General features: G+C 45.4%; 1 protein-coding gene across 4 annotated transcripts in view; it reads right to left on the minus strand.

Moving 5' to 3' along the window:
• The window catches only part of ASCC2 (activating signal cointegrator 1 complex subunit 2), a 40,174-nt gene extending 32,624 nt beyond the window's left edge, over positions 1 to 7,550 (minus strand). Inside the window, exons 1-5 of one of the 4 annotated variants that reach the window (XM_044990322.1) lie at positions 7,381 to 7,550; positions 4,705 to 4,804; positions 3,512 to 3,670; positions 2,978 to 3,148; positions 994 to 1,123 (exon numbers count right to left, since the gene is read on the minus strand). In XM_044990322.1, the coding sequence (XP_044846257.1) occupies positions 994 to 1,123; positions 2,978 to 3,148; positions 3,512 to 3,670; positions 4,705 to 4,785 (541 nt within the window). In that variant the 5' untranslated portion in view covers positions 4,786 to 4,804; positions 7,381 to 7,550. Of the gene's footprint in view, positions 1 to 993; positions 1,124 to 2,977; positions 3,149 to 3,511; positions 3,671 to 4,704; positions 4,805 to 6,306; positions 6,431 to 7,380 lie in introns of those variants that run through there. The other 3 variants (XM_044990319.1, XM_044990320.1, XM_044990321.1) reach the window with 3 other exon arrangements.
• Positions 7,551 to 12,514: the final 4,964 nt, after the last annotated feature.

The raw sequence follows: 12,514 nt of genomic DNA on the forward strand, positions 1-12,514 counted from the left end.
GTGTTTAGGCCTAGAAATTTGGAAAAAAATCTTGTTTGAACGGCCTGTGTCACAAGATTTCTCGTACTTCTGATTTTAACTTGGATTGGATTAGAAATCCAACAATAGCCATCTTTCAAAGGAAGGAAAAAAGTTACATTATTCAAACTTCAGAACAGTCTGGTTTTGAATTTTAGATGAAGGATTCTACATCTTATTGTATCCAAAACTACATGCTCAGGTGGAAGATAAGGATCGCAGATGGTCCCTTGTGAAAAGAATAGGGACAAATGCAGTGTCCAGACCAACTCATCCTCTGACCATAAAATAGGTCTTAATGTCCAAGGCTGAGTTGTTGCTAAATGTATAATTGCTGTTGTGTTTGCTGACACAGGTAGTGCAGTGATGATTTCAGTTGGTAAAGTGCTTTGAGATACTTTGCAGCTAACAGGGACTCCATGAAAATCAAGTTCTATTTTTCCAGTTAAAGCTCTCTGTAGTCACAGAACAACCGCATTGTGTGTTTTGTCTAGCTGCCAGCTACAGGAGCAAAAGGCCCAATCTTAGCAGTCAGACTGCTCCCCTTCCCTCATCCTGCAAAGAATAAGGCTCTTCGGACTTTCTCCTCACCCCCAGGATCTTCCATGTTCCTCATGGAAGCAGAGTCCCTTTACGGTCTCAAAGCTGCATTTTAACTAGCCAGAGGAGTTACTGTGAGCAATAAAGAGACCCTGCAGCAGATCTAACCTAGGAAGCAAGACAGGCTATAAAACAAACTTAGTTCTCCCAAACAGCAAAGTGTAATCCCCTCCCCATATCACCCATAAATAAAGATGGTTCACAAGAAAGTAAAAGAAAACCCATCTTATTCAAAAATCAAAACTTCTTATTTTATAAGGAAGAGTTTGTTCTGAGGTTGCTACACTCAGTAGCAACTCCACCCCCTTCAATGCCTGCCTTTCAGAGAACAACTAGAAAGCCTCAAGCTACGAGCTGCTCCTAGCTTTGACTAACCAATCATCTTCTGAAGTAAGGTGCCATTTCCTTTCCCAAAGAGCACACACAGATCCAGAATCTTAGGGATGTCAAACAGGAAGTTATTGTAAAGAATTTCTCCAAAAACAGAGGGTGTGATGAAGTGTTCCTATTAAAAACAAGAGAAAACACATTTAAAAAAAAAAAAAAGACAAAATAAACTTCTAATAACTTGAAAGAGAATCCATATTCTACTCTGCATAGGGTTACCATATTTCAGGTTTCCATAAAGAGGACACTGTGGGAGGGGGAGTTGGGGGGAGTGGAAGGGGGTATTTAGAGGATGCTGGGGGTGGGGGTGTACTGGGGGGGGGTGTACTAGAAGAGAGGGATGCTGCAGGGGTTGCTGTGACTTCAAGGAAGTGACCAATCAGCTGCAGGGACCAATCATGGCATGGAGACAGTGCTTTCTGAGCTGCAACATCAGCTAGTTAGGTCACAAAAATCCAGACATTGCCTCTTATTTGAAAAATCCACTCAGACAGACGGTGGAGGATCAAAAAAGAAAAAATGTTCAGATGTATGGTAACCCTAACTCTGCAAGGATTACACCATTTACAGTAATAATAATACTTACACATTCTCTAACATCTTTAACCCAAGTACCTCAAACACATCAAGACTACCACCCCTGTGAGGTAGGCAAGCATTTTACAGATTTGGAAGCCAAGGCACTGAGGAATTAAGTTCCTTGCCTAAGATCATCATCAGTGGCACAGACAGGAACAGAACCCAGGACTTCTGATTTACATCACCATGCTCTAAACCCCTACACCAACTCCATCTTGCAGATATAACTCCTGTAACTAACACGTTAGGCTGGAAATGTTTTTGAACTTCTAAATGACAAAGGTCTTCAAACTAAAATTCTCATTGCTCCTGAAATGGAGAAGTATCCAATTTAAAGAATACTAGTGGAAGCAATGACTAATAAAAGAAAGATTTACTTATGATGGCAAACATTATCCATCCAAAGTGAATGGTACAGGGTGTGTTGCATGTGTTCTCCCAGTTAATACAGAGGACAAGGAGTTCGGATTCCTGGATTCTATTTCTAGCACTCTCACTAATTTGCTATGTGGCAACAGGCAAACCACTGACTTCAATTTACCCAAATACTTAGCTACCTCAATGGAGCTGTGAGGTTTAATCGATTAATGTCTTTACAGTATTCCGGCTCAGATGAAAGGCTCTGCAGAAGTGTGGAGTACTTTTATTGAAGTGATGCTAACTACAGGATACAGCACTTCTTTCACCTGTTCTCTCCCCACTCCTCCAACACCCACACTGAGATCTTTTCTCAAAACAGACTGAAATTGACCATCATGACAATGCATATTCTTAAAATAAACCAAGGAGGATTTCAGGTCAGTAATTATTAAAACCTGAGGACAGAATGAGTTTCCTTAAGGCCCTTCTGAAACTTTCACTTCTGCTAATGAGCACTGCATCACACATCCTTCATTCTGATGCAAAGAAAAGTGTAATTAGATGCAATTTTACCTCAACCATAGGGAGAGGCAGAAATTTGGGGAAAGTGCAATGAGAGACAAGTCTCAGTCTGGGTTGCATGACTTGATGCCTGGACCAGGGCAGCAAGTGGCATGAGAATGGTCACCAACACATGGCTACAGGAGCCTCCGACAGCTTCTCACACCTTTTATGCCGCTCTGCAAAGTCTAACTTTAGATTCTCTTATACTACCCATTTATAATGCCACACCTCGCTAACCTATTATTAAGGGTAGCATTTTCCTTTATGAAAAAGATTAATGCAATCATTACACACTTGAGATAGTTCTGTCCTTTGCTGACTGGGGACTATCTTTGTGGAAACTATTGGAATGAGAAAAATAGGGGCTAAAAAAGGAAGGCAGCTGAATAGGAAACAGTCTGTTTTCCAAAGTGTCTATCAATTTTTGTAAGCCATACAGTGTGCAGTGAGGATAAGAAGAGGTATTTACTTTGGACTCCTTGTGAGTGGACATTCTGAGGAAGGTTAGGAAGACACTCTGATGAAGGCATTTCTGCATGTCATTCACCTCCAGAGGGAAATCAAATGATGCATCAAACTTGCGAGGGGCATGGCACAGGTATGAATCCAGGCATTTCTGAAGTGTCTCATCAAATATGACCTAATACAACAGAACAAAGGCAAATGGGGAGAAGGAAAGATGAAGCATGCACAGTGGTACACCACATAACACATATGCAGCGCATGGTATTTAAATTCAACAGTGAGCCAAAGAGATCAAAGGTGTTCAGTGGTGTCCATGGTCAATATTCCAAACTAGCAGTTTTAAAATTCATTAAAAATTATCAAAAATCTTTAAGGAAGTATTACAATCTTAATGTCACACAATCCAAAATTAAGATGGTTGGGTACTAGCAACAAAAGGCAATTATGAGCCTTCATCAGATACATAAATTAAACCTACTTATTTTTCTAAGCACTCATATATACAGGTTTTTATTTATTATCTATTCAATAACATTACCTGGCACCAAAATTTATCATGAGGCAAAGCCAGAAGCCAGTTCAGATCATCTGCAATGAACTTTGCTCGTTCCAAGAACTCCTCCACTAGAGCAGGGTCTCTGACTTTAGGGGGTGGTTTATATAGCACAAAAGACCGATCAGCTTTCATTCCTGGATGCTACAGAAAGCAAAAAGACAATGTGTTAACAAACCAGGGACCAAGCAACAAGAATTCCTCTTAACCATTTATGCAGCCAGGGACATCTCTCATATTTTTAGGAAACTGGTGTGTGGTTATCAGGAATCCATCCTCTTATGTTCACTCGCAGTCCTCCCTGCTCTTTAATCTTTAAAACACTGCAAATCAGTGTGGTTCTGCATCATCCTTATTTTTCAATAATATTTTCAGAATCCTGCACAGTTCAGTACATGTTGCTCCTTGTATCCCATTCAGATAAATAGTTGACAAGCAACTCCCACACCTCCAAAACAAACTGCAGCAGCTCAAAGTCATTCCTTTGAAATGTTTCTCCCTTTCAATACTGATGCTTGAGCACCTTCCAGAGTCAAGCTGATTGGACTATCCAGCACAGAAATCCAACAGGTTATCATCCTTTAGCGCAGCTTGCATTACACTGAGATCTGACTTCAGCCTGTGGTTGCAAATCCACATGGGCAAGCACACAGAATGTGGTGACATAGAGGAACCAACACTGATGCTCCACCTCAGAGTTAAACTTCTAAACTGAGTTTCAAATATCTCTCCACTACACGAATATCAACACTACCAATCAAGCAACTCTCAGAATGAAGACTACGTTTATAATAAACTTGGATACACCATAGAACAAAAGCCCCAAATAGTTTCAATGCACTATTGGGGGGAGGGATAGCTCAGCAGTTTGACCACTGGCCTGCTAAAGCCAGAATTGTGAGTTCAATCCTTGAGGGGGCCATTATAGGGATCTGGGGCAAAAATCTGTCTGGGGATTGGTCATGCTTTGAGCAGGGGGTTGGACTAGATGACCTCTTGAGGTCCCTTCCAACCCTAATAATCTCTGAACATGCAGACTTCAAATAAAGCCTCCTCCTATAGGGAAGCTGTTTGGGTTTCACTGTATTTTTGTTCCAGAGCCAGTTTTGCTAAAGTCACTTCTTGAAATGAGAGAACAATTTGTTGAATGTTTTCATTTCAAAAACAACACAGCTCACCAATGCTGGTAAAGTCCTCAGTTTCCCTGTCTTTGGATCCGTTTCTGTCAGCTGGAGTTCATCCAAGGGCAATACTGGCATTGTGCGGAGATCTCTCTGTCTTTGGCAAATACCAACATAAAAGCAGTATGAGGAAATGTTTACAAAAACAATTAACCAACAACAAAACAAGACAGGTTATAGCCTTCTATAAAACGCAGCCCTAGAGGCTGGAAGCACATCAATACAAAGGAAACCTTTACACCACCAAACATCAGACTTTAGGAGATATCCAAGGATTAGGTGCATAGGCCACAGAAAAAGCACAGTTCCCCCTGACTTATAGAGTACAGCCATATTTTCTTTACAGCATTTACACCAAGCAGTCACAAAGACATCCACAGGAGCACCAAAAAGAATTTTTGTTGGTGTAGTTTCTTTTATTAAATGACTATATACATAATATATATATTTTAAGGGCATGAGATTAGACTAGAAAAGATGTTCTAGCTTTCACCTTTCTTCTGTGCCCATTGCTTGTTTGATTCTGTACAAGCCCCTGTATTCTCACAGAAACTGTTATTATAAAATTAGTTCTATTAAATGAAAAACCTTGCTAAGGCAATTCAAGAGAAGATGTACCATTAAAAACATCCTTAAAAATCTCAAATATTAAAAAGCTTGGAAAACACAAGCTCAACAAAGCTTTTGTTATTTAATTTCTGTGGTTTTATAAAAGTATGATCATTTATTTCAAATGCTGTTATAAAGTTGTATTCACGTTAAAGTTTAAGACCCTGATCCTGAAGTTAGATCAATGCCTGTGGACCCTTATCCTCAGGCAGAACCACATGTATGCCACGTTCACCCACATGGATCCAAATGCAGCATCCAAGCATAAGCTGGAAATGACAGACTCCGTGGGTACATCTACACCACAGCTCTAAGTGAACCTCTAGCCCAGGCAGACAGACTAGTAGGGCTCAAGATAGTGCACTAAAAATACCAAAGTGGACGTTCCAGCTCAGGCTGGAGCTCAGGCTCAGAAGCCTTGGGGTCAGAGGGGCTTGAGAGCCTGAGGTTCCACCTGTGCCAGAACATCCACATTGCTATTTTTAGCACACTTGCTTGAGCCCAGCTAGGGTGGATCTGTGTACTCATGCTAGGAGACTTGCTCTCAGGCGCAGTGTAGACATACCCTGAAAGGCTGAAGCTTTTGTCCATTTGTCAACTGAAAATTTAGATGACAAAACCTTTAATGTTTAACTTTTTAGATAAATTGATCTTATGACAAAAGGATTTCTTATAAAATCCATTTAACAACAAACATATTTCACCATGCTAATCCCAATATACAGCCACTGCGGTAATTGGTTGGGGGAAAAGGAAAACTATTTATAGGATTCTAAAAGCAATTAAAATGGTAAGCTTCCCACCAGTGTTTTAAAAATATAGCTATGTAGGAATTTTCACATTTCTATGATAAATCACTGAGGCTGAAAAACCACAAGGATATTGTTTTTATTGTGAAACAAATGACACTATTTTTCAGTCTTCGACACAAAATCAATTCTGGACTTACATTTCTAAAAACTGTTTTTTAAAAATCTACTATACACATACCTTTAAAAAAAACAGCAGCTTTATTTTCTTGGTGCTAAACCCAAGAACTCCAGCTGAGGTCAACAGGAGTTATGGATGCTCAGTACCTATGAAAATTAGGCTGCCGACCAATAGATTGCTGAGCTAAAAATGAAAAGGAGGGGCCAAATAATCTTGAACTATAGAGCATCCATAAGGATCAGGCAAGACTACTAACATATGCATTTTCCTAGGAGCTTTGGTCTAAGCCTTGAGGACACAACTCCCTTTGCATAGCTTTGGGGCTGCATCAGCAGATGGAACTAGTGTAAAGGCCGAGCAACTGTGACAAGTGGAAACTGAATTGCTCTCCAGTGAGTGTCTTAAACAGCACTTCAGTGTGACAGGACTATCACCTATCTCCTGAGGGATCCCAGGGGACGAACCCTTAGGTGCAGAGGACAGGAGACACCTGTGGGACAAGATGTCACATTGGCCCTCATATGCTACATCAAATAACACAACAGTGCTGATTAAAACGAGGGACTTGGTGGTACAGCTCCAGTGACTTGTGAAAGTGGCTGCAAACCTGCACTGATGTTATACAGATCACACATACTGTTAAAGAAACACCCCCACCCCACCATTCCCGCCTCCCTCCACATGCAGACATTGCCCCCAACTCCTTCTACTGTCCCACTTCGCCCAGCCATCCCCAACTCCCCCCCCCCCCCAGGAACTGCCCCCCGACCCACCTGGCTGCCCCCCAACTATCCCACAGCCCACAGCCCCCGTCCACAGGCACCGCCCCCGACCCACCTCGCTGCCCCCAACTGTCCCCCAGCCCCCCGACCCACCCGGCTGCCCCCCAACTATCCCACAGCCCCCAGCCCCCGTCCACAGGCACCGCCCCCGACCCACCTCGCTGCCCCCAACTGTCCCCCAGCCCCCCGACCCACCCGGCTGCCCCCCAACTATCCCACAGCCCCCAGCCCCCGTCCACAGGCACCGCCCCCGACCCACCTCGCTGCCCCCCGAGCTGTCCCGCTGCCCCCAGTCAGCCCCGCAGGCACCGCCCCGAGCCACCCAGCGGGTCCCCCGCAGCCGCGCACTCACCGGTCGCTCCGGTCTGTTACCGGCGAGTCCGGCTCTGACAGCTCAGCCCCGCCTCCCCCGGCCTGACACTTCCGGGGTCAAAGCGCGCTTCCGCCCCAGGCCGGAAACGCGCTCGTGGCGGGGTCCTGCTCGCTCCCTCGGGGCCGCCGATCCCCTCCGCTAGCCTGGTGCCCGCTCCCGCCGGAACCCGGCCGCCTAGGCCCGTTCCCCCAGCGGGACCCAGCGCCCCTCGCGGAGGCGGCTCCGCCCCGCCCCGCGGCACGGGGCCCTGCCGGGCCGGGCGGGGCGGAACCGGGCCCTGGCCCAAATGCAGCGCTGGGGGAGCCCGCCCCGCTCCGCCCCGAGTGCCGGGTTCTGAAGCGGGTCCACGTGTCTCGCCTGTCTGTGCCCAGGGCTGCTGCAGACCAAGGCTTACGGGGCCCCCTCTGTCCGGGAGCAGCCAGGCAAATAAACAGGTCGCAGCCTCCGTGCGCTCTGCGTCCCTCCGAAGAGGAGGGCTGCTGCATATCCCACTTCGGCCATGGCCGGCGCAGCCTTTCTGTTCCTGGCCAATTGCCAGCAGGGCCCGTGGGGGAACCTTGGCCACCTCTGCTCTGCTTCACTGTTGCTGAAAAGGGAACACAATGGCTGCCTTCGCACCTGACTCAGAGAAGGACGTAGCAGGGCCTTTGATGGGCACTTTGCTTCCATAGATCTCATCCCTCAGATCATGTCAGCAACCATAGGGTTTGGTGACATTGGTAACAGATGTCTCTCTAGAATGACATGATTAGCTGGGCATTCAATAGCCAGTAAATCATTAAGGGGCTTGATTCAGTGCCAAGGAAAGTCAATGGAAGGCTTGTGCTTTTTCCTTGTGCACCAGGGTGGTAGTACTTTCCCAGAGCTGTACTACCTCACTGAATGAAATAAAGTCTCCAGCACCATGCTAGCTGCATGACTAATGCTACCTAACTTCAAAGGCTTAACTGCTTCACTCCTGCTGAATATGCCGGGTATGTGAGCAAAACCCATGGCTACAATTGTCCTGTTGTACTAAATGCTTCGTGATGTTATGGTGTGTTTTCAGTCCCAGGTTAGAACAACAGCAAAATGTTGTCACAACAGGGATGCAGGAATGGAGCATCAGCTGCAAAGCAGATAAGACATTACGTAATATAATAAAAGGAGATTTTTACAAAAAAGGATGATTAGATTTTTTTTTTCCTGTGGAAGATGACAATGCAGCTTGTAACTTATCCTTCTGAGTCTTTTGCAGTTCACTGGCAATGGGCGGGCTCTTGAGTATAGCAATGATTTGTACCTGTGTAGTGCGTTCCACCTGAGGATCTCAAAAGTACTTTGCAAAGTTGAGTAAGTTAAACTTCCCAGCCCACATGTGGTGGGAGAGGCAAGTATCACAATATGCAGAGAGAATAAATGAGGCCCAGAAAATACATGATTTGTCTAAGTTCACACAAAAGTCCATGCCAGAGTAGGGAATCCAGCCTAGAACTTCCATGTGACCTTTGTGTGTAAGAGCTTGTGTACATGGGACAGTTATACCAGTATAAGGTAAGGTGTGAATATAAACCCGTTTAGTTATTCTGCTATAACCCCTTGTGTTTAATATCAGAGGGCTGCCTTTGCTTTAGCTTTTGTTGGCCAAGAAGGATTTTAAACTAAACCAAGCCACTCTTATTGTGGAATAACTGGGCATATAGGAGTGTATACTGGCTCAATTATGCCAGTGTAAGTATACTGGTATAACTGGCAAAACTTTTCTGTGTCTACAAGCCCAAAGGCAGAGAGAAACATCCAAAAGTTACTAAGCTTTCAGTTTCAGCTGTGCAGTTCTTTTGGGTGCAAAAAGCCCAAGGACAATTCTGGCTGTAGCAGTAATCTGTAAAGATCTGATCCCATGCCGAATCTGAGAAATCATTTAAAAATAAAACTTTCAGTGTGGCAGACAATTGGAATATGACTTTTTCTCCAAAGTGTTTATATAGTGCAGATCAAAAGCCTGTGGCTGTGCTTAATACATAGCAGACTTCATCTTCAAAGCACTTTTACAAACAATTAATGAAACCTCCCAACCCTATTGTGAGGGAGGTATTATTAACCCCATTTTATAGAAGAATAAGAACAGAGAAGTAAGTGTGGGAGCCATGAAGTATTTAGGTGCCTAAATCCTGTTTTTAGGCATAACTGTTATGCAGAAAAGTCCCACATGACTGCCGTTTAACCCTGTGGGCTACTAAAGTTACTTTGCACCTAAGTTTTTGCAGTAAAAGTTTCCTAGGTGCCTACATTTCTGCCTCTAAGCAACCACACTTGCTGCCTCATTCTAGGCACCTGGGTGCCTAGCTCCTGCCTAAGCCCCAGCGTGATCCAGGCACCAGGGAACGATAGGTGTTTGGCCACGTAAGTTGCATGGAGGGCCTGATCCAGTAGGCGCACTTGGAGGCCACCTAGCTCCACACAAAGAGCTGGAAAGAGGAGGTCATTCTAGCTCTTTCTCTGTCCCAATTCATATTAAATTAAAGTGGAACAGTTTCAGTAAGAGATTGAGGGATGCCCCCGACATCAGCATCTTCCATAGCCTAGTGGTGGCAAATCCCTTCAAATCTTTTCTCTCACTCTTGCAGAGGAGGGACTTGAAGTAGTGTCTTCTATAGCCTGAGTGAGTACCCTAACTCCCAGACTAAAGGTTACAAAGGGGGGCTACCTCTTTCCCCCACTCATGGGTATTTCATGTGGAGTTAAGCAGCCGCTGATGGACACACACACAACTTGGTTGGGTGGCAGAATGCTTCTCTTCTCCAGGTTCATGAGTCACAAGCAGGGCCGGCTTTAGGCCGATTCCCGTGAATCGGGCCCCGCAGTGTTCGGAAGAGGGGCCCCGCAAGGTAAGGCCCCGGAAGACAACTACTGCCGAGGAAGGACCCTCCGCCGAAATGCCTCAGGAAACAGCGGCAACCGATTGAGCTGCTGCCGAATTGCTGCTGCTATCTTCGGCGGCAGCTCAATCGCTGCCGCTGTCTTTGGTGGCATTTCGGCAGCAGCTCTTTCAAATCGGGCCCCGCATGTCCTAAAGCGAGGTACCTCTTTGAAACCTGGATTTAGATGCCCAACTCAGAGAGGGGTGGGACTTAGCACACCCACCTTTTGTCTGCATCCCCTACTGGCTAACTTACCAGAGGGGCAGCCGTGTTAGTCTGGATCTGTAAAAGGCGGTTTGTATAGGAGCCTAGGCGCCTCAGCGCCTGACTCACGTTTGGTGGATCTCAGTGCTGTTCCTGTGATTTTCTAGACACCTAAAAATTAGGTGGTGTGACAGTATTGCAGTCCCTGAATCCCCTTGTGGATCATGGCTTAAGTGACTTTCCCTAGACCATAGAGGGATTTCATGTCCAAGCCAGAACCAAAATGTTCCTGTTTGCCTGGCCTGTGCTCAGGGCCACCAGGCCACACTCCCCTAACATCTTTTTTCACAACAACCCTTTCATTGTAAAGTGGTGTCACAAATGTTCACATGGAGTGAAAATACAGCTGGTGTATAATACAGAAATAAATGTCTCCTGTTACAGGAAGAGACACGGGGATCTGGTTACCAGAATGACAACCAGTGCCTATCATAATCAGATATCTGCAGTTAAACTTTCCACCCACGGATTTCTTAAGCTTTGTTTTCTCTCTGGTGTTTGAGGCAATTACTGTACAATACAAGCCTGACATTGCAGGACAAGTACCATTCTTGTCAGTTAACACAGGCCCAACTGAAGTTAAAGAACAGGTTAAGCTTGTCAAGCTTATAAACACACACTAAACCCAGAGGAATCAGACATTCCAGAACTAACTTTAACATTGGGGAACCTGTTACAAGCAGCCTTCTGGAGAGCAAAATATTTCCATTTCTGAAAGCTGGATTGTTGGCAGGTCCAATACACCTTTTTAACCAGACACACAATTCTACTGTCTTTGTGGAATTTCAAGAAGTAGTGTTGCAACTGGTGGTGTGAGGAGGAAGAAGAGATATCTGATGATGATGACTAGATGCTGCTGGATGCTGCAGATAAAAATGTTGGGTTGCTGTTGGCATTCACAGAGCATCTCCATGGGGATTGGTGCTTCTGGGGCTGAGAAGGGAGCACTGGCTGGTGGGACTGCATCGTAATGCAGGTTTGGGATGATGAGCAGTGGCTGCAGAACTTTCGGATGCACAAGGCTATATTCCCGGAACTGTGTGCCAAGCTCATCCCAGCGCATGAACACCAAAAGAGAGCTGCATCAACAGTGAAGAAGCAAGTGGTGATCATACCTTGGAAGCTTGCAACACCAGATTGCTACGAGTCAGTGAGCAGTCAGTCCAGAGATGGAAAATCCACAGTGAGGGCCATTCTCATCCAAATGAGCAATTCCATTAAGCATCTCCTGTTGCACAGTGCATAACAGCTATTAGAAGAGCCAACCATGGAACTGTACAGCTAAAGAAGGCCTAAAAAGAGCATTTTAAACAGTCACCCATAATAGTGGTGTGTGATACTTTTATGAATTAGGGGGCCTAATGTGTAAAGATAAATATGGATAGGTTATTGACGCCTGTCATGAACTTTGTAAAGTGTCATTTATGCTTGGTATAAACTAATAAATATTCTCCAAGTTTCTAAAAATGTAACTTTATTGTATGCAAAGAAACAGGAAACAAAGTGCAAATATACAAGTTAAAAACAGTTTAGCAGCACCATAAAAATACGACTAAGGCTACAATTTTATCATGGAGGCTGCAGAAGTCTCAGAATCTGTGACTTCCGAAGATCTCCTTGACTTTAGCCTGCAGGAGGCTGGAAGCTGCAGGATACCCCCCCCACACACACACACACCCAAGTCAGCGGGGCCCCAAGCTCTGAGGCAGTGGGTATGCCACAGCTCCTGGCCACTGCAGGTAGTGGGGGACCCCCACAGCTCCCTGCCGACTCCACAGTTCCCCGCTGCTGCGGGTGGCAGAAAGAGCTCTGGAGCTCCCAGCCACCATGGGTAGCAGGAGGAACCCTGCAGCTCCTCGCCACTGCGGGCGCCAGAGGGCTCTGACCAGCCAGGAGCGAGGGGAACCCCACAGCTCCTTGCTGGTGGCTGCTGTTCCTGGCCTCTGGCA

The sequence above is a fragment of the Mauremys mutica genome, chromosome 16 (genome assembly GCF_020497125.1).
Source record: "Mauremys mutica isolate MM-2020 ecotype Southern chromosome 16, ASM2049712v1, whole genome shotgun sequence".
Taxonomy (NCBI): Eukaryota; Metazoa; Chordata; order Testudines; family Geoemydidae; genus Mauremys; species Mauremys mutica.